This window comes from Pangasianodon hypophthalmus, chromosome 13 (genome assembly GCF_027358585.1).
Source record: "Pangasianodon hypophthalmus isolate fPanHyp1 chromosome 13, fPanHyp1.pri, whole genome shotgun sequence".
Lineage (NCBI taxonomy): Eukaryota > Metazoa > Chordata > Actinopteri > Siluriformes > Pangasiidae > Pangasianodon > Pangasianodon hypophthalmus.
The window spans coordinates 25,714,290-25,734,268 of NC_069722.1; the positions used below are offsets into that span (position 1 = coordinate 25,714,290).

Sequence of the window (19,979 nt, forward strand, 5' to 3'; positions counted from 1 at the left end):
TTTGACAGGAACACACACACTGCAGATATAATAAAACACAAATGACGTTTTCTGGGCTTCACTTTGTAGGAGTGTAAAAAATTTCACTGCAACAATTACATTTTTTATAAAAGGGCATTTTTGTGACTGTTCATAAGCATCACGTGCTGATCTAACTTTCTAATTTTCATCCTACTGCTCGTGTGTGTACTCGTGTGCTAATAAAGCAGGTTAATCATAAACCCACATGAGGGGAAAATACTGCTGCTGTTAGATTCACTGTCATTCACACTGATATCGTGATCAGCTGTAAGACTCACTACAGGTAAAGTTCAGGGGTTTATTTTGGAGTTCTTTGTGTGAATGAGTTTTAGAGTTTAGACTCTTAAATTTTCTGAAAATTCTGATCAAAAAGGGACTGAAGGCTATGGGAGAACCACGAGGATCACTCAGTCACGGTCAGTTTAAACATTTAACTCTATTTACACTACAACTCTTATGTCAGAAGGTGTTGATTAGTTTTCTATAACATCAGCTCTGACAGTAGTGCAGGCTGTAATTCAAATCACAGGGATATATTACGTTATTGTTATAGGTATGTTATCGTTTCTATAGTAACAGCTCATTCACAGGGACTTGTGTATCACGGACACTTCACATAAACGGATTAAACAAACGTGTGCAATCGTTCATCTGGTGAAGTGAGAGAACAACTGTTTATAGCTGCTATAAGTGAGAACAGGAAGTAACTTGTTTCAGTGAGGTTCCAGAATATTAAAGGTAACTATAAACAGATAAAACGTATGATGTTCTTTATTAAATAAAAATTGTACTTGTTGGTAAATTGCTGTGGTATAAGAGGAATAAAACACTTGGGAACATGCTGTTATAGGAAAATAATCAACTTCAGGGTGATAACAGTAACTGAGCTTCATCACACCACATCGTTAAATTTTTTTCTTAATATGCCACGGAGTGTTTTATTCCATATGTATTAAATTTCTGTTCAAATATTTATACTCTGTGTCCTAAATCTAAGCCACAATCACACAATCTTTTAATCAGACTACAAATATATCTGTTTATAGTTTTGTTGTGAAAATCATTTAGTATCAATTTATATGCCGTTTAATAATAATTGTTATGACCTTGTATATTGCATTAAGTCATTATGTCACATGACCTTGTTATGCTGTATATTGTATTACTGTATTTTCAGTTCAGTTGAGTCTTAAAATGGGAAAACTTTTGCTAGGCGTGCTGGTTCGAAGTTCTTCCAAACTGCTGTGGTTCTTTTCTTAGTTGTTACAGTAGATATTTTTCACTTTATTCCTCCAGACCATTCTCAGTCCCCGTCCCTGTCCCCTCTCCAGACCATAAGCCTGGTCCTGATTGGTGAGAAAGAGGCGGGGAAGAGTGCAGCCGGAAATGCCATCCTGGGCACCGTGGCCTTTGATCAGGTCGGGGTGAGGACCAGGAAAAGCGTGCGTGGAGAAGGTGTGGTGAGGGGAAGGCGTGTAGTGGTGGTGGACACACCAGGCTGGGACTGGTTTAACCTGAGCGGCTCCTCAGCTTCCCCCGTCGCTGTGAGGAAGGAGATCGTCTCAGGTATGACCCTGTGCCACCCAGGTGCTCACGCTCTGCTGCTGGTGGTTCCTCTGTCGTTCTCCTTCTCCGCAAGGGAGCGCCATGTTGTGGAGGAACATGTAGATCTGTTCGGACCAGAAGCCTGGAGACACGCGCTGGTCCTGTTCACTGTGATGGACACCAAGCGCCTCCGTGACTCCGCCCTGCAGGATGAGGTGGAGTTGAATAGCGAGCTGCAAAAGCTGGTGGAGAAGTGTGGCGGGCGGTACCACGCTCTCCATGGGAGACCCAAGAGAGGAGAAGATCAGGTCGCCGATCTTTTGTCTAAAATCCAAAAGATGGCGTTTGCTGATGGCGAATCGATGCTCCTCAGTGACCAAGTTCTCCAGTGGTATAGGGAGAGAGAGGAGCAGGAGAAGAGAAGAGAAGAAGAAGAGAGGAGGAAGAGAGAAGAGAAGATGCAAAGAGTCAAGCAGTCTCGCCGGAAGAAGGAGATGGAGAAGAGGACGAGAGGAGAGAGATTAAAAGACAATGAAACAGAGGAGAACAGACAGCAGAAAAGAGACGTTAAGAAGGAAATGAACGGTGAGTAGAAAAGCACTAAACACAAAATAATTCCACAGTGCACATTTCATTAACCCTAACCCTAACCCTTGTGGAAATGTAACAGTAGTGTTAAAAACAGTAGTATTAAACATGCCAGAAATTTATATCTGCATATTTTACAACTTTGATGCAAAGACCAGGTACAGGTTTCTGTTCAACCAGATAAAAGCCACATGTAATAGTCGCTTAACGATCAAGGCTAGTTAATTAAAAGAGTGGAACCAGGCGTGGCTCCTGATTGGTTGGAAAGATAACCTGCAAACACACCTATTCTAAATCATCACATAAACACCACATCCTTTAGAAAATTACTCAGACATACTTATTATTTAAAGTATGCAAAATTACCAAATATATACAGACTGTTTTAAAAGAACTTTTTAATTTAACTCAGAAATGATGTTCAAACTAAAGATCTTAACATTAATTCAATTATATATAGTGCCTTTAATAATGAACATTGCCACACACACACAGCAGCTTTACAGAAATCCAGATTTAAATTTACAGTGCCTTGCAGAAGTATTCAACCCCCTTAAAAATCATCAGATTTGTCTGGATTACGAATGACACTTACACAGATGGTTCCAGACGGTATTTTTATTGCAAATCAAAATGCTCTTAAAGTAACATTTCAAAGTGAAAATGAATTATTTGTTGACAGATCTTGGTTGGATTTTGTCTGTTGACTGCAATTTTCAAACAGTGCCACAGATTTTCAGTGGGATTCAGATCTGTACTTTAAACATCTGTACTGTAGAATACTCGCCTTTTTTGTTTTTAACCACTCCTGCATTGCTTTGGCATGATGCTGCCACCACCATGTTTCACTACAGAGATGGTGTTAATTGAGGTACAGCCTGTGTTAGGTTCGCACCACACATAGTGCTTTGAAACACGCAAATGCAGTATCTTGGTCTCATCACACCAACAAAACACATGTTCAATGGGTCGCTCTCATGCTCTACTTGAGCAACGGTTTCTTTCTAGCCACGCCTCCTATACACTCCTCAGTTACACAGAGCACGCGAAATGGTTGTGTGCTACACCTTCACTCCACTCTCAGCCACTGTACCTTCAGAGTGACTCAAAAACACTATGGAATGTCATTTGAGGCCAATATTAAATATATATATATATATGACAACACTATTTGTTAATTAATAATATCACTTCAAGGTCCACAAAAATGTTTTTTTTTCACATAGAGGACATCGGAGGAGACGCATCTTGCATAATCTTAACGGACTACACAAAAAAATCTATATAAGCATGTGTGTGACCCCAATCTGACCTTTCTGATTTTAATAACTGATGTAACTTTTGGACTCTGAAAACACCTCTTTTTTAATGAGGAATTTTTGCAAACAAATTGAAATATGGAATAGTGTGTTGTAACGTGTGTTTAATCCTCAGGTACAGAGCTTCAGGAGCCGTCAGTGACTGTGCGAGACAGGACTTATTTCACTGAGGTCTGTAAGACACAGTAGAAGAAACAGGAGAAGACGGAAATGTGCAATCTACTACAGCAGTTGATTTTTTTTTCTGAGACTTTTGGACTTTTGTATTCAGTCACACCCAAATTACAGACACACACTAATGAATCATGCCTCTTTTATACCAACTGCCAACAGTTAGCTGACTGTGGTTTATTACAGACAGTGGATTTACAGTCTACGAAGAGTTAAACAAGCACACAAGCAAAATGCACAAATATGTGACTGTCTGCTTCACCACCCTAACCACAACATATTTGTACAAGTTTCCTGTATGATTACTTAACTTTTTTAATAAAGTTTGTACTGCACTGCTTAGAGAAAGGACATTTAGCACAGAAATAGAAGTAATATAGAAGGATATAAAAAGTCATTTCAATTTGTTAAATGATATTTATAGAATTTCAGGAATTTTAGAGCATTAATCAACACCTTGTAATTGTCATTAGCATGTTAAATATTAAAACGATCAATGTTTATACAGTTACTTTGATTTCCAGTTTTATCTGTTAAACAAAATGAAATCTGAACATGACAACAATGGAAATAAACAAATCCCAGACATGACCCAATGCTGTGGCGTATATTTAGTGACATCACAAACTTAGCCCCACCCCCGAATCAGTTTTAGACAGAAAGTCTTTGTATTGTGTGTCTGTTTGTGTGCAAAGTTACACACCTTTTGACCCTGACACTCAAACCAAAATAAACAAAATTAGCTATCAAGCAGGAGTTAAACATTTTAACCATCCTGTCTGTGAGGTCAGGCTGATGTTAAGGGTGGAAAGGCTGCTCTAGAATATCCCGATTCTTGTTAAAGCTTGACATTGCTTCACACAGATGGTCATGGATCTTCTCCCATGCGTTCACTTCTGAAAGCCACAGAGCTGATCTGGAGCGAATGAGCTGAGCCACTTCATTTTTGCTTCCTTTGGCCAGACTCATGCCGTCTTTGCAGATAAACAGAACATCCAGACCGATAAAGAGGGCATTTAAGCCGATGAACCCCGCCCTGGCTGACTGTGAAAGGGCCAGAGGAGTTCCTTTAGCCACCTGCCCAATGTCAGGAAGATCTGCAGCCAGTTTTGGGATGTTCCGACCTGCTTTAGCTTCCTGAAGCCCCATATTAACTGCCTTTGCAATCACCACCTCACTTCTGAGAGCTTTTACAGCCGAAGCTCCATCCACAATAGCATCAATACCTTTTCCTACAGCTCCGGCACGTGAGGCCAGTTTCCCAACTTCAACGGCTGTGGTGACACCATGAGGAGCTGCTGCTGGACCCTCACTGCTGGCCACTTCTTCCATACAATCTAGGATCTTCTGCACGTCTTCCATAAACCTGACGAAGATGTTGTTGGCATTTTTCCCATGATGACTGTTGACTGCCATTTCAGTGATGCCTGTCACAATGCCATTAACACCACTGGTGACTCCGAGACCAACGCCTGTGAGTGTGAGGGCCAGAGATACACCTGCAGTGACGGGAGCAAGAGCTAAACCTACGATGGACAAAACACCTCCTGCAATACCGACTGAACTTCCAGCCACAGTGGAGATGTTGGAGCCCTTCTTCATCTTGTCCAGCTCCACTGCAGCCTTCTCTAAATCAGCCAGAAACTCGAGCATTCTGGAGTGGCGCTCACTGAATATAAAGATGAAGTCTTGTGCCTTCACATCGAATAGGAAAGTCAGCCTGAAGGACTCGTCCATCCTGTAAAGAAAATGTCCTGAAATACTAATGGCAAATTTGTCCATTTCAAAAATCAATTACTAAACCAATGAGAAAAATCTGGCCGGAATCCTCAAAATGCAAAATGCTACATACATACATACATACATACATACATAAAAAAAAGGAAAATAAATAAAAGTGTTAGGGAAATGCCTTTACCTGATTTTGGTTAGCTGGACTAAATGGTCATACAGTTTCTGCAAAGACTCCTCACTCATGTTCAAATTAAACTTTAGTGAAGATTTCCCATTTTTCCATCTGTAACATAAAAGATATGACGTAAAACATCTAAACCATGTGTGAACAAGTAGGACATGTTCCTGTATGACCAATCATTTGCTGTTCTTTGGATAAAAATGCTTTTAACAAATCACTGTCACCTGACATCATCAGTATGCGCCGTCTACTCCCTCCTAAGCAAGAAAGTTATCGTGTAGTTCTGTATTTTACATTTGAGCAAAACTGGAAATTTTCAGTATCTTGGCATTGTAAGAAATTACAGACTGCCTCGAAGCAGATTCCACACCAAGGTAGATGTTAGAACAAGCTCCTTCCCCAAAAAGCTTAATTATCATAAGGACAAATCATCTTGGTCTCAGCAATGTGACAATCAATTATAGCATGGGAGCGGCAGTGGAACATCAAGAACCATCTCTGAACAAAGGGGTACGTGACCGTAATTATCATTCAGAAAGACGTTTGTCTAGACAATCGTATCACCCCACCATTTGGGTGGTCACACCTGTAACATCACCAATAACGTGAGAACGGAACGTGATCACGTCAATTGTTAATTTTCCTTAATTTTCCTTAATTTTCATTTAGAGCGAGACTTCATTTACATTACAGGCAGGAAAACTGGTGTGAAAAAAACAGTATAAAATGTCTGAGCTGATATTGTTCAAGGTTCACTTTGACTCCGATGAACCTGAAGTGCTTCATGTACACTGTCTCTGCGACGCTGCAATAAAGTTATTCTTCACTGAGATCTTCAACAACGTCCTCATCATTTTTTCCTCAAAGCAACCAAACTTCTTAAAAACTATTTCTGAAAACTGTCAAACTACAGACCAATTTCAAACCTATCATTTATCCCTAAGATAATAGAAAAGATTGTAGTTCAGCAGTTTGGATCATACTTGCATAAAAATCACATTCATGAAATCTTTCAGTCAGGATTTAGGCTTCATCAGAGTACTGAGACAGCGCTGGATAAAGTAGTAAATGACCTACTACTGGCCTCTGATCAGGTCTCCTTGCTTGTGTCATTCGATATCAGTGCAGATTTTGATACCAAAAATCATAATATACTTCTAGACAGACTACAAAATGCTGTAAAGGTTAAGGGAACTACTCTCTCCTGGCTCAGGTCTTATCTGACTAATCATTATAAGTTTGCAGATGTAAATGGTGAGTGCTGTGATCATTCTGTGAGCATACAGTGGTGGTTTAGTGGTTGGCACTGTTGCCTCGCCCCTCCGGGGTTGGGGGTTTGAATCGCACCTCCACCCCGTGTGAGTGGAGTTTGCATGTTCTCCCCGTGCAAGGGGAGTTTCCTCCAGTTTCCTCACCATGTGCAGGGTGTCCCCCGCCTCGTGCCCCGAGATCCCTGGGATAGGCTTCAGACTCCCCCACAACCCTGTGTAGGATAAGCGGTATGGAAAATGGATGGATGCTACCTCTGGGTACAATTACTTGTAAACATGGTGTTAGCTTTCACTGCTGTGCTGACGAGACACAACTGTATGTTTCGACTAGATTCCTTACTAGAACTTACTAGATTCCTTTCATCACATCAACCCTATCTTATCCACACTACACTGGCTCCAAAAAAAATGTTGCATTGTTTATAAACTACTACTAATGACCTCCAAAACACCCAAATAGTCTCACCCCACAGCACCCAAGCGAACTTTTGTTCTATTGTGATCTGTCATGCCTGCTTCGATCAAAAGACTCTTTATTAATACCTAGAATAATAAAGACTGCACAGGGGTCAGAGCTTTTTTCTACAATCCCCCCCAATTACTGCTCGTGATTTAGACACTGTCTCAATATTTAAGTCTAGAGTGAACACTTGTGTGTTTAATCAGGCTTTTCATGAGGTAAAGATTCACATCTGGGATCTGTGATACACTATATGGTCAAAAGTTTGTGGACACCTGACCATCACACCCATATGAGGTTCTTCCCCAAACTGCCACAAAGTTTTAAGCACACAATTGTATGGGATGTCTTTTTAAGCTGTAGCATTACAGTTTCCTGTCACTGGAACTAAGGGGTCTACTCCAAATCCATTTCAGCATGACAGTCCCCCCTGTGCACAAAGCTCCATGAAGACCTGGTGTGTGAAGGTTGGAGTGGAAGAACTCGAGTGTCCTGCACAGAGCCCTGACCTCAACCCCACTGAACACCTTTGGGATGAGCAGGAATGCAAACTGAACCCCAGACCTCCTCGACATCCCAACATCAGCGCCTGACCTCACTAATGCTCTTGTAGCTGAATGAACACAAATCCCCACAGCCACGCTCCAACATCTAGTGGAAAGCTTCCCAGAAGAGTGGAGCTTATTATAACAACAAAGGGGCAATAAATCTAGAATGGGAGGTTCAACAAGCACATATGAGTGTAATGGTCAGGTGTCCCAATACTTTTGTCCATAGAGTGTATGGGCGTATACGTCCTCTCACCCTCCAGACCTGCTGGACAAAGACATGCTTATCCAGGAACAAGTCATACTTTAAGAAATAACTGAAAAACTCCAGATACAGCAAACTGGCCTTACAATTAATCTCTAAGTATTTATAAGCCAACAGGAAAGGAGAAAAGACCCTATCTGGAAGATACTTACTCATGAGCACCTTCATAACATGAAACGCTCTTGGATCTGCAAAGAGAAAATACAGTTTGTCAAAACTATTTGGTGTAACAACTAAAAGCTCTATGCATGCAATACAGTAAGACTTTTTTAGAGTAAGGATATGTTCAATACTTTTTCTCCATCTTTGCACAGATCTGCTGAGTGATGCGGATGTATTTGTCCAGCTGAAAGGCCAGGACTTCCACATTGCTGAGGCTCGGCAGGAAGAAAGCTCCAGCGTCTCTCTTGAAGTGGATGAGGAGCGGAGACACGATTCTGGCTGCAGAGATCACTGAACGTACGGACATGGAACTCACTCCTTTTGGCATGAAGCTCTCGCCCATGAAGACGAACAGTGAGGTGACGGCTAGCTTCTCCACTGCATCCAGGAAGTGTTGGAGTTTCTCCAGTCCTTCTAAAGTGTTCTTCAGAACTTCTCCAAGCTCCTTCTCCAGCTCCTGCTTCCTGGAATCTGCTGTAACCTGGGTCAGGCCGCTCCACATGTACTCGCCCAAAGCTTTGGCCTTGTCCTCAGCCTTCTGAACATGGTCGAACTTCAGAGTGATTTGATCGGCCCGGTCTTTGATGTCTCTCATCATATCGAGCTCGGTCTCTCTCTGCAAGGTCCATTTTGATTCTCCGTCACAAAACTCCTTCACAGTTTCAGAGTATTTGAGAGTGTCTGAGATGTACTCGCCCAGCTGCTCCTGCAGTTTCTCTCTGTGATGAAAAAAAAAACAAAACACTGAATCAGTATGAATTCCTAAAGTTGCCCTACAAACTGACCTTAAAATGTGAAGTCATCACATGCTGTATATTGAAAAGGTGCTGGTTTTTAAGAACACATGAACACTATGGGATAAAACTGAATAACCAACTTGTGGACAGTGATTTTTTTTTAAGTTGACTAAGTCCAGGGTTTGTCTGTGTTGATTAAAAGACAGATTAAAAAGCATGTGTAATCAATGATGTAGGGAGGTTTTTCTGTAAGGAGTGTTAACAGTAACTCATCACACCACCCCATCAATCAGTATTTTAATAGAACAGCAACACTATTTATTACTTAATTGTTTAACAGGATCTCCAAGTCCATTGCCACCGTGGCTCAGATAGAAGCAGGAAATGTTTAACGCAGTGTTTAAACACCTGCTACACACGAATACTGCACATAAAAACAACAGGGATGCAAGGTGTTGCACTTTGACTTGTATTAGTAAAACACTGACATTTAAAATAAAAACCTTAACACTTACGTCAGACTTTAATGGCCAAATCTAAATAAAGTTCAGATTTGCCAACACTCAACGTATAAAAGTAGTGACCATCAAGATAAAATCTTACAGATAGTACATGGAAACTTCTACAGAATATACATAAGAAAATAATTCTGATGTACAGTACTGAAACCCGCTGCAATCATATCTAACATTATGCCACATAAAGAGCGAGGCAGTGCATGTGAATTAATCTCTTATCTGATTCTCTGACTCTCTGCACCACGCCTGAACCGTAATCATTGTGTAATTCTTTATGCATGTAAAAGCCCTGTCTAATCCTGTTCTGATGTGTTTTTTAAACGCAGAACCGATCTGTTCTGTGGTTCTACATTATACACGGCACTTAAAGCATTTGAAGACGAGAACATCTGTGATTTCATTTGCTCATGGAGTTGAAATATCATTTCTATGAGCTGCGACACCAAATGAAATCAATCCAGAGAAAGCAGTAACACCTCTAAGACCTAATAAGAGCAAATTCAAAATGTTGACTTCAAAAGCAAATCCGTGAACACAATAATTTAGGAGAAAAGCACTGTTTATGGTGTGAACGTGTACAGAACAGTACAGAACAGAGACGATCATTACACTTACAGCTCTTCATCCATAAATGATTCATTATTATCTGAGCTGCATGAGATGGACATGAACTCCTGTTCAACAAAATTTACATCTTACTAACTTAAACCACAAACCTGATTGTGGACCCCATGTGAATCAGAACTGTAGCTTTTCCTGGTTCACTTCTTCTTCAGCTCGAACCCCTGGAATGTGAAGCTCTTCTTCTTCTTCTTCTTCTTTTCTGTGGAATGAAGAAGTTTCTCAAAACTTGGTCATGTTTGTCGACGTTTCTGGGTTCTTCAATTCGTTTACACACTTTTAAACAATAAATGCGTCATTGCTCTGCTGTCATGTGGCAGGGTGCAGCAGGGTGTCACAGCACAAACCAACGACGCCTTCGAGCTTCTTCAGTCCTGAACAAAACCGCAAGGAAGAAAACACTGCTAAAGCTCTAATAAAAAGTCTAATACTAATAATAACAAGCAGAAGAAGAAGATGAGGAGGAGGATGAAGAAGAGGAATAACAATGTCTCCACTTCACTTCACTGACAACACAATCGACTTCACGGCAATTAAAACCAGCTCTTAACTTTCGGTTCTCTTCCAGTGAGTCAGGAGAATCGATTCACTAAGAATCATTTTCCTCTCACGCTGTCGTATTGCTATTTAGACAAAGTGAATATGTAATAACAAGAAATTATGACTCTTTTTTAATAAGACAAGGCTCTCAAACTGCAGCTTATGGAATATTTACAGATCCTGCTCCGAGTGAATCAAAGGAACCGAAACGTTTACAGCTCCCTTAAAACCGGTTTGTTCAAAAGAGTCAGTGAAGTGACTCGTAAGTTTCACTTTCCTTTGTGTGACGTGTCTGAGCGGCGACTTCAGTTCGGTTCTGCAGGTAAAGCGGAGGTTATTATTTGAAAACTGGTTTAAAAAGGAATCAATCGAGTGACTCAGTAATTTAATAAGGATGGCTACTTATTTACAGACCAAGAATTTCTTTCTCACTATAATATTCCTGTGTCATTATGCTTTTTAAGGACTATAACAGGAACTTAACAAGTTCTGATACACCTCCAGACCCAGCTGCCTTATCTGCAGGGAGAATATGTTTAAATCATCTGCATCAGAGAATCACAGAAACATACGTTCGTTATTTCTTAATGATTGTCTCCACTCCTCTTTTCTCTAAAAAATGGAACAGGTCAGTGGACAATATTCCATGGAAGGAGGTTTGGAATCTTCCTAATAAGTTTCTATTGAGGAATAAGGTTAAAGAGATTTCTTTCAAACTTACTCATTGCTACTATCCTGTTAAAACCTTCATTAGGTCAAGATTTAAACTGAGTATTGATGTGAATTGAACCTTTTGTGATTCATTTCCAGAGACTCTAAAAAACGCTGGCAGGATATTTGTCAGTTCATCTCAAACTTCACACATAAGAATTTTGAGCTATATTTTAAAGACATTTTGTTTGGATTGTTCATTTTTGAGAAGCTATATAAAAGTGCATTTTATCTCTGTAACTTAATTATTTTGTTAGCAAAATATTTTATCCACAAATGTAAGGTATGAAAAGTCACCCCCCTTTTCTCACTTTCATAAAGAGATTAGAATTTATGTTAACTCTTTGTCCACTTCCTGTAACAGAAAAGCTGCCAAAACAAAGAATATATGCTCGCAATTTTATTTATTTATTTGTTTGTTTATTGTCACAGAATGCTGTGTAGCTTTTGGTAGTTTTTGTCTATGCCTGTACCCCTGGCTTCTTCTCTTGGTTCATATGTCATGTTAATAAATGTTGAATTAAAAAAAAAAAAACAAAAAAAAGAACTGCAGAGTTAAACCAGAGGATGGGATCTGTCACACATCCGGCTTTACTTCCGGGAGGTTCCTTTGTAGCGCGCGGACCGGAAGTCATTCATTTTCAATGATGAGTCGTACAGCCCTGCTGAAAAAAAACAATAGAAACCATCACAGAAATTCTAATGGTTTCCACTACAAATACCATTACAAACCATCAGCTAACCATTAAAACCATCACCATTACTCGTCCTTAATGGTATCCACTAGACATAACATGCCACCAATAGAAGGCAACAGATTACCAGTAGAGACCCACAGGGACCATTACAGCTTCCATTAAAACCAGTAAAATCCCCATTAAAACCATTAAAACCATTACAGTTTCTGTTGTGTTTCTCAGCAGGGACCGATGATCTGATCGAGGAGCCATCTCCCAGCGACTGAGCACTGAGGAGACTGTGATATCAGTACCAATATAACTCATTTATATCCCTATATTTAATATGTGCAGAAAGGAAGTATTCGATATTTATATAAGACGCAGTGTTTAATGCAATTTTACACATTTTATAGCCGTAAATACAGTAAATACAGTATAGTGAGACACGATGCTGTTATAAAAACACACCAGAATACCTGCAGATATTGGTGGATTTCAGTTAAAATAATAAAGATGTATCTCATTTATTTATATATCAGTTTTTACAGTAAACCCACAATAAAATTATTCCTAACTGCATCAGTTATAAAGAGCCTATAGCTAGCGTACGAGTTATTTTTTGTGATTGTGTGTTTAACGGTGTTTAGTGGATTCTCTGCAGAGTATCTGCTTAAGAAGCACTGCGATTCTCTGGTTGATGGATTTTCGTTCTCCAAGTGGATAAAAGACAACATTATTCATATCAGCACTAAAGACCTGGCACTGACTGTGTGTATGTGGTTAGTTTCAGACGCACAAACACCTCGTAGCTATTAACATTTCTATAGATGAGAAAACGTTCTTATCTGAGAATTAACAAAAGGTCCTCTTCAAGTTCACTCGGTCACACAAACCAGATACACACACTGGAGGAAAACTCCTTGTATTATTTTAAAGCAGATAACTGCATGGATTTGTTCAGATGTGCAGCACAGTGTTTAATCTGTTTAAAACATGACGCTGCTCCAGATAAACACCACGGGACGAGTCAGCTTCCAGCAGAACAATGAAATGTCTTGTTAAAGCACCAGTACTGCTGAGGGAGAGTCACAGCACTGTGCGCTGTCATAAACACAAACTCGACCAAAAACAGTCCGTCTAATCAAATCAGACAATCAGATGTTAGATTAAACTTAAATACTACATTTAAAATACTACCCGCTTACACTGAGGTTCTCTAGAACAAACACATCTCACAGGGTTTCTGTTCAGCAGTCACACAAATAGTACAGAAACACCATCATCATCATCATAATGCGCTTCACCTCAGTGAGAAATGTGAAGACATCGTGTTGAAGTGAACTCCGATGTGTTGAATCAGGAGCTCGTGGATGTGAAACTGTCACTAAACGTATGCTGGAAGAAGTTCAGGAGCAGAGGTAGCTGTCCTACTAACTGCACTGTCCCATGTGCATGAGACAAAACCTCCGTCACGAGCCTGAAACAAAGCTCTCGCTGTCTAAAGTCCTGGATCCGGTCTGCTGGGTAACAGAGTGTCTATTTATTAAAACCAAATATGAGTGAAAGTTCTCAAAAATAAATGAATAACTAAAGTCAGTAATAGATTTCTTATAAAATGAGACACACAGGCTCAGATGATAGAGGCAGAGGAGGAGAAGAATGTTCTAGTGTGAACCTTTCATTTCTAAATAAATAAATAAGGCACTTTATAGTAATTTACACTGATAGGGGAACTGGGGAATTATAAATAATTATTAATAAACGTGTTTCACTATGCGCTTTTCTCTCATATCAACTCAATAAACTGGAGAAAAACATTTCATTATAAAACACACATCATAGAAACTTTTACTGAAATTTAGCAAATTTATTAACAACTTATTAATGACTTGTGGTTCTGATCACGTTCATTCATTTTATTTTGATCTCCAGTGTTACCTGCTTTACTCTTTTACAGAAATGAAAGACGATTATGATGAAGACACAAATTTAAAAAATACAATGCATTTACAATGATTAGACATTGCTCAGGTTTTTAATTATCATTTTTATTTATAGTCACAGAGGGTAAAAAAAAAGCTTTATAAATATATATTTAAAAATATAAATGAGCCCACTATATGAGTAGAAAATCTCAAATTAAACGGATAATGAGTCAGACCCAGTGCAGTTCAGTGCATTGAAGCACAAGTAGCATGAATTTCATTTTAACAGAAAATTAATCTTCATGTTAACTTTGCACAACATGATCTTGAAGAAAAAAACCTCTCCAACCTACAGCTTCTGAATACTGTTTATTTGGTTGTATTTTTTTTTTTTTTGCTTGTTTTTTACACATGTTGTACACATACTATTTTATTTTGTTTTGCTATTCTATCTTTTGATGTTTTTTAATTACACTGTAAAGCATTCTGAGCTGCAATTTCAATGTGTGAAAGATGAAGTTAAACTTCTATAAAGAAAAGAACTCAACTGCAGTACAGTATGTGAAAGTCTTCAGTCTATTTGATCACTATTAACAGCATTAGCATTTTACCCCAAACCTTTAAGGTTTTAGAATGAAGTGCTTATTGCTTAAAGAATGTAATCACGCTCACTGCCAGGTCAGTGTTTTGCTCAAATTTGTTCTTTAAATGTGAAAATGCTGCTCTAGAATTTCCCGATTCTTGTAAAACCCTGAGATTCCTTTACACAGATGGTAATGGATCTTCTCCCAGGCCTCCACCTCTGAGCGCCACAGAACTGATCTGGAGCGAATGAGCTGAGCCACTTCATTTTTGCTCCCTTTGGCCAGACTAATACTACTTTTACAGATGAACAAAACATCTACACCGATAAAGAGGGCATTTAAGCCGATGAACCCTGCCCTGGCTGACTGTGAAAGGGCCAGAGGAGTTCCTTTAGCCACCTGCCCAATGTCAGGAAGATCTGCAGCCAGTTTTGGGATGGTCTGACCTGCTTTAGCTTCCTGAAGCCCCAGATTAACTGCCTTTGCAATCACCTCCTCACTTCTGAGAGCTTTTACAGCTGAAACTCCATCCACAATAGCATCAATACCTTTTCCTACAGCTCCGGCACGTGAGGCCAGTTTCCTAAATTCAACTACCATGTTAACATCATTAGCTCCTTCTACAGCACCATCACTGCTGGCCACTTCTTCCATACAATCTAGGATTTTCTGTATGTCTTCCATAAATCTGATGAATAGCTTCTTGGCATTTTTCCTTTGATGACTGTTGACTGCGATTTCAGTGATGCCTGTCACAATGCCATTAACACCACTGGTGACTCCGAGACCAGCACCTGTGAGTGTGAGGGCCAAAGATACACCTGCAGTGACAGGAGCAAGAGCTAAACCTACGATGGACAAAACACCTCCTGCAATACCAACTGAACTTCCAGCCACAGTGGAGATGTTGGAGCCCTTCTTCATCTTGTCCAGCTGAACTGCAGCTTCCTCTAAATCAGACAGGAACTGAAGCATTCTCGGGCGGCGCTCACTGAATAAATTAATGAAGTGCTGTGAGTTTGTAGCAAATAGGAACGTCAGCCTGAAGGACTCGTCCATCCTGTAAAGAAAAGGTTCTAAGATACTAATAACAAATTTTCCATTTCAAATATCAATTACAAAATCAATGACAAGAGACTGATCAAAATCGGAAAAAATAAATAAATAAATAAAATAAAGGGAAATGTTTTTACCTGATTTCGGTTAGCTGGAGTAAATGGTCATACAGTTCCTGCACAGACTCCTCACTCATGTTCAAGTTAAATTTCAGTGAAGATTTCCCATTTTTCCATCTGTAACATCATACATGTGATGTAAAACATCTAAACCATGTGTGAACAGAATTTCTTCACATCGATGTTCTTCTTGGGCAACATTTTTTCAGAACGTAACACGGTCATCTGCTGTCATCAGGATGACATTCAACTTCCCCCCCCCACTGACCCACGGAGCATTCCCTCCACACGCTCCTACTGGACTTACACTCAAGCCTACACTATGGAGACATACATAACTGCAAAGCTAAAGCTAATACTTACCCACGGGACTGCCACTCATCTCCAGTTTATCCACTCAAATGGTCTTCTATTTTATCCACAGAGGGCCAGTGTGGCTGCTGGCTTTCATTCTAACCAAGCAGGAGTCACACCTGATTCCACTTGTTTAATCAGTTCATCTTGGTCTCTAATCAATCCACACTGACCCAATCAATCCACATTGAACCAATCAATCCACATTGAACCAATTAAGCCACACCAACCCAAACAATCCACGCTGACAAGCTACACCGGCCCAATCACGCAGCACAAACCCAATCAAGCCACACCAGCTGAGTCAAGCCACACCGACCCAATCAAGCCACACCGACCCAATCAAGCCACACCGACCCAATCGAGCGACACTGACCCAATAAAGCCACACCGACCCAATCAAGCCACACTGGAGAAGAAGACACTTTTGAGTTTGGAGTATTTTGAATTTAGTAGGAGAAGACAGAAATATTTCCATTAGAGCCACGGGCAGCTAGAAGTAAGCTTTCTGATTATGTAGTAACTCTTTATGGCCTTCAAAAAAAGTAAGAAACTCGCATGATCCTGATGTTCTCCTCCTGCTTCCTTATATATGAGTTATAGTCACTTATTCATATTCATCACATATTCATTTACTTCCCTGCTGCAGTGGATAATATTTGCTTGATACCTCAAAGACTTGAAATTCCCGAAGAACTGTTGTTGTAATTTAACAGGTTGTGTTCATTTTAAGACTCCTATTCACTTACAGTATATGCCATATTTAGCAAACAATTCTACAAGAAAGGAGAAAAGCTCCTGCATGGATGATACTTACTCATGAACACCTCCAGAGCCTGTTATGCACTTGGATCTGCAAACGGAAAACACTGTCTGTGAAATCTATTCGGAAATAATGATAAAACTAAAGAGTGTAATCAAAAGGATATGCTCAATACTTTTTCTCCATCTTCTCACAGATCTGCTGAGTGATGCGGATGTATCTATCCAGCTGGAAGGCCAGAACATCCACATTGCTGAGGCTCAGCAGGAAGAAAGCTTCTGCGTCTCTCTTGAAGTGGATGAGGAGCGGAGACACGATTCTGGCTGCAGAGATCACTGAACGTACGGACATGGAGCTCACTCCCTCTGGCATGAAGCTGTCGCTCATGAAGACGAACAGTGAGGTGACGGCTAGCTTCTCCACTGCATCCAGGAAGTGTTGGAGTTTCTCCAGTCCTTCTAAAGTGTTCTTCAGAACTTCTCCAAGCTCCTTCTCTAGCTTTTGCTTCCCGGAAGTTGCTGTAAACTGAATGAGGCCACTGTGCATGAAGTCACCCAAAGCTTTGGCCTTGTTCTTAGCCTTCTGAACATGTTGAAACTTCAGAGTGATTTGATCGGCCTGATCTTTGATTTTTGTCATCTTATCGAGCTCTCTCTCTCTCTGTAAGGTCCATTTTGGTTCTCGGACCCAAAACTCCTTCACAGTTTCAGTGTATTTGAGAGTGTTTAAGATGTACTCACACAGTTGCTCCTGCAGTTTCTCTCTGTGATGAAAAAAAAGCTGAATCAGTACAAATTCCTAAAGTATATACTGTGTGTGTGTGTATATGTATATATGTAAAACCACTGACAGGTGAAGTGAATAACACTGATTATCTCGTTACAATGGCACCTGTCAAGGGGTGGGATTTATTAGGCAGCCAGTGAACAGTCAGTTCTCAAAGTTCATGTGTTTTGAAGCAGGAAAAGTGGGCAAGTGTAAGAATCTGAGCGACTTTTGACAAGGGCCAAATTGTGATGGTTAGACGACTGGGTCAAAACAGCAAGTCTTGTGAGGCGTTCGCAGTATGCACTGGTTAGTACTCAATATTAGGCAGGTGGTTTTAAAGTTATGGCTGATCGGTGTGTGTGTGTATACATATATATATATACACACACATACACACACATACATATATATATATATATATACATTTAGGTGATTTTGCCTTTATACACCACCACAATGGATTTGAAATAAAACAATCAAGATGTGATGGAAGTGTAGACTTTCAGCTTTATTTTAAGAAGTTTCACAAAAATATGGCATTTACCATTTAGGAATTAAAGCCATTTTCAGCAAAGTACCTCCATTTTCAGGGGCTCAAAGGTATTTGGACAAAGTGACATAATTGTAAATATAATCATAATTTTAATACTTGGATAAAAATCCTTTGCAGTCAATGACTGCCTGAAGTCTGGAGCCCATGTTCTCAAAACTCAAATTCCTGCCTGGAGATGCTTTGCCAGACCTTCACTGCAGCCACCTTCTGCTTGCTGCTTGTTTGTGGGTCTTTCTGCCTTCAGTCTTGTCTTCAGTAAGTGAAAAGCAGCTCTATTGGGTTGAGATCAGGCGACTGACCACTAATGACCACACGTCTAATGACATTTTCACCGTTGTTCTGCTGCTCACGCTGTTTGAACGTTTCTGAGCTGAGTGGTGCAGGAGAACAAACAGCATTTTTAACCACTTTCTAATTTTTTCAGTCAATATGATTTTTTTTTTAATTTGGAAAACTAAGTTCAGTTTTTGATTTATGCTGAACATTTGCAGCCAAGTATCAGGATTACACGATATTTCTGATACAACAAGATACAATAATTAGGACTTGTAAACTAGAACCATTTACTGATCTAGGAAGGTTGATGTCTCATTTATCTTCAATGATTTGATTTATATGACTGAAATTTTGGATTGTGATTGGTCAGGAGGTGTTGATTAATTTTCTGTAACAGCAGCTCTGACAGTAAAAGGTTTATTTTTAATGCTCTCTGAACCACAAAATCTGACATCATCATTTGCATATGAACTAAAGGAATGAGGCAGGACAAGTTCTCTAATAACCAGTTGTGCTTTCTGTAACCGAGCTGTTGTGTTTCCACATTATACACATTTATAAATAATTTAAAAAATAAATACATTTATATAAATAAAGTTGAATTGATTTACACACTGTACTTAAGGCAAAAAGACTTTAAAAAAGACATTAAGATTTAATTTCCTCGTGGAACGGAACTATCACTTCTATAAACAGTGACTTTGTTTGGGTGCAGGGACACCAAATGATCTCAGTCGAGTGAAAGTATTAACACTTCTAACACCTAATATAAGCAAATCTGTGTACAGATTAATTTAGGACACTTTTTTGTGTGTGAACAGAACAGACCAGAGATGACAATTCCATTTCCATTTCCATTACTGAGATAATTCAGTCTACAGCACTGATCAGTAATTTAACCATAAAGGTTTTATTATTAGCTGAGCTGCTGAATGAGTTTTAATACAGATCAGATTATATTGTGAAGGACAAACTCTTGTTCAATAAACCAAATTTACTAGTAAGTTAAACCACCAACCTGATTGTGGAAGCCATTTAAATCAAAGCTGTAGATGTTCCTGATTCAGTTCCTCCTCAAGTCTAAAGGCTGGAATGTAGATCACTTCTTCTCTGTAGAATAAAAGATTTTTCTCAAATGTGAGTCTTGGTCAGGCTTGTTGACATTAATAGTTTGTTTCCTTTTTACTTTGACAAAAGACGTCAAAAATAATGCATTCTATCATTTTTCAAGTCACAGTGTATAGTAATATACAAACCGTTTTTTTTCTTTAATCACTTTGAGTCCTAAAACATGTCACAAGAAAAGACTGTAGACATTTCTTTCCCTAACTCTTCTCCTCAGTTCTACCTGAAGGAATGACAGACTTTACAGCAGCTTCGGTTCTTATCCAAACAACTCTTTAAGTGAATCAAAAGAAGAGATTCACAAAAATCTTTTTTTTTTTAATCATTTTCTTCTACACCATCACATTCTTATTTAGACAAAGCAAGTGACAGCGAGAACTGATT

The 19,979-nt window shown here is 39.5% G+C and overlaps 3 protein-coding genes across 4 annotated transcripts; 1 reads left to right on the plus strand and 2 right to left on the minus strand.

Moving 5' to 3' along the window:
- The first annotated feature begins 232 nt into the window (after nt 1-232).
- On the plus strand, nt 233-3,696 carry LOC113523788 (GTPase IMAP family member 4). Its single transcript, XM_026909845.3, has 3 exons — nt 233-437; nt 1,318-2,151; nt 3,589-3,696. The coding sequence occupies exons 1-3, from the start codon at nt 407-409 to the stop codon at nt 3,660-3,662; spliced, it is 939 nt and encodes a 312-aa protein (XP_026765646.1). The 5' UTR covers nt 233-406; the 3' UTR covers nt 3,663-3,696.
- On the minus strand, nt 2,758-13,502 carry apol (apolipoprotein L). Of its 2 annotated transcripts, XM_053239283.1 has the most exons (6): nt 13,377-13,502; nt 10,237-10,343; nt 8,397-8,984; nt 8,256-8,291; nt 5,563-5,661; nt 2,758-5,382 (listed from the first exon to the last, which is right to left on the minus strand). In XM_053239283.1, exons 2-6 carry the CDS (start codon nt 10,251-10,253, stop codon nt 4,443-4,445), a joined length of 1,680 nt encoding a protein of 559 aa, XP_053095258.1. In that variant the 5' UTR covers nt 10,254-10,343; nt 13,377-13,502; the 3' UTR covers nt 2,758-4,442. The 2 variants fall into 2 exon arrangements, with proteins under 2 accessions (XP_053095258.1, XP_026765644.3); XM_026909843.3 differs by lacking the exon at nt 13,377-13,502 and having other exon boundaries at nt 10,237-10,910.
- A 480-nt stretch (nt 13,503-13,982) lies between these two features.
- On the minus strand, nt 13,983-19,869 carry LOC113523787 (uncharacterized). The gene is made up of 6 exons (XM_053239066.1): nt 19,727-19,869; nt 19,489-19,580; nt 17,049-17,636; nt 16,928-16,963; nt 15,775-15,873; nt 13,983-15,641 (listed from the first exon to the last, which is right to left on the minus strand). Exons 2-6 carry the CDS (start codon nt 19,503-19,505, stop codon nt 14,702-14,704), a joined length of 1,680 nt encoding a protein of 559 aa, XP_053095041.1. The 5' UTR covers nt 19,506-19,580; nt 19,727-19,869; the 3' UTR covers nt 13,983-14,701.
- Between the last annotated feature and the right edge of the window lie 110 nt (nt 19,870-19,979).

Excerpts from the sequence above, each read along its gene's own strand:
- LOC113523788 (XM_026909845.3), top strand. The coding sequence starts at position 407 with ATGGGAGAACCACGAGGATCACTCAGTCACG. Across the intron at positions 438-1,317 it reads ACGAGGATCACTCAGTCACG|ACCATTCTCAGTCCCCGTCC; the intron begins GTCAGTTTAAAC and ends TTATTCCTCCAG. Across the intron at positions 2,152-3,588 it reads CGTTAAGAAGGAAATGAACG|GTACAGAGCTTCAGGAGCCG; the intron begins GTGAGTAGAAAA and ends TTTAATCCTCAG.
- apol (XM_053239283.1), bottom strand. Across the intron at positions 8,292-8,396 it reads TGTGCAAAGATGGAGAAAAA|ATCCAAGAGCGTTTCATGTT; the intron begins GTATTGAACATA and ends TTCTCTTTGCAG. Across the intron at positions 5,383-5,562 it reads GTCCAGCTAACCAAAATCAG|GATGGACGAGTCCTTCAGGC; the intron begins GTAAAGGCATTT and ends TTTTCTTTACAG.
- LOC113523787 (XM_053239066.1), bottom strand. Across the intron at positions 16,964-17,048 it reads TGTGAGAAGATGGAGAAAAA|ATCCAAGTGCATAACAGGCT; the intron begins GTATTGAGCATA and ends TTCCGTTTGCAG. Across the intron at positions 15,874-16,927 it reads GGCTCTGGAGGTGTTCATGA|ATGGAAAAATGGGAAATCTT; the intron begins GTAAGTATCATC and ends ATGATGTTACAG.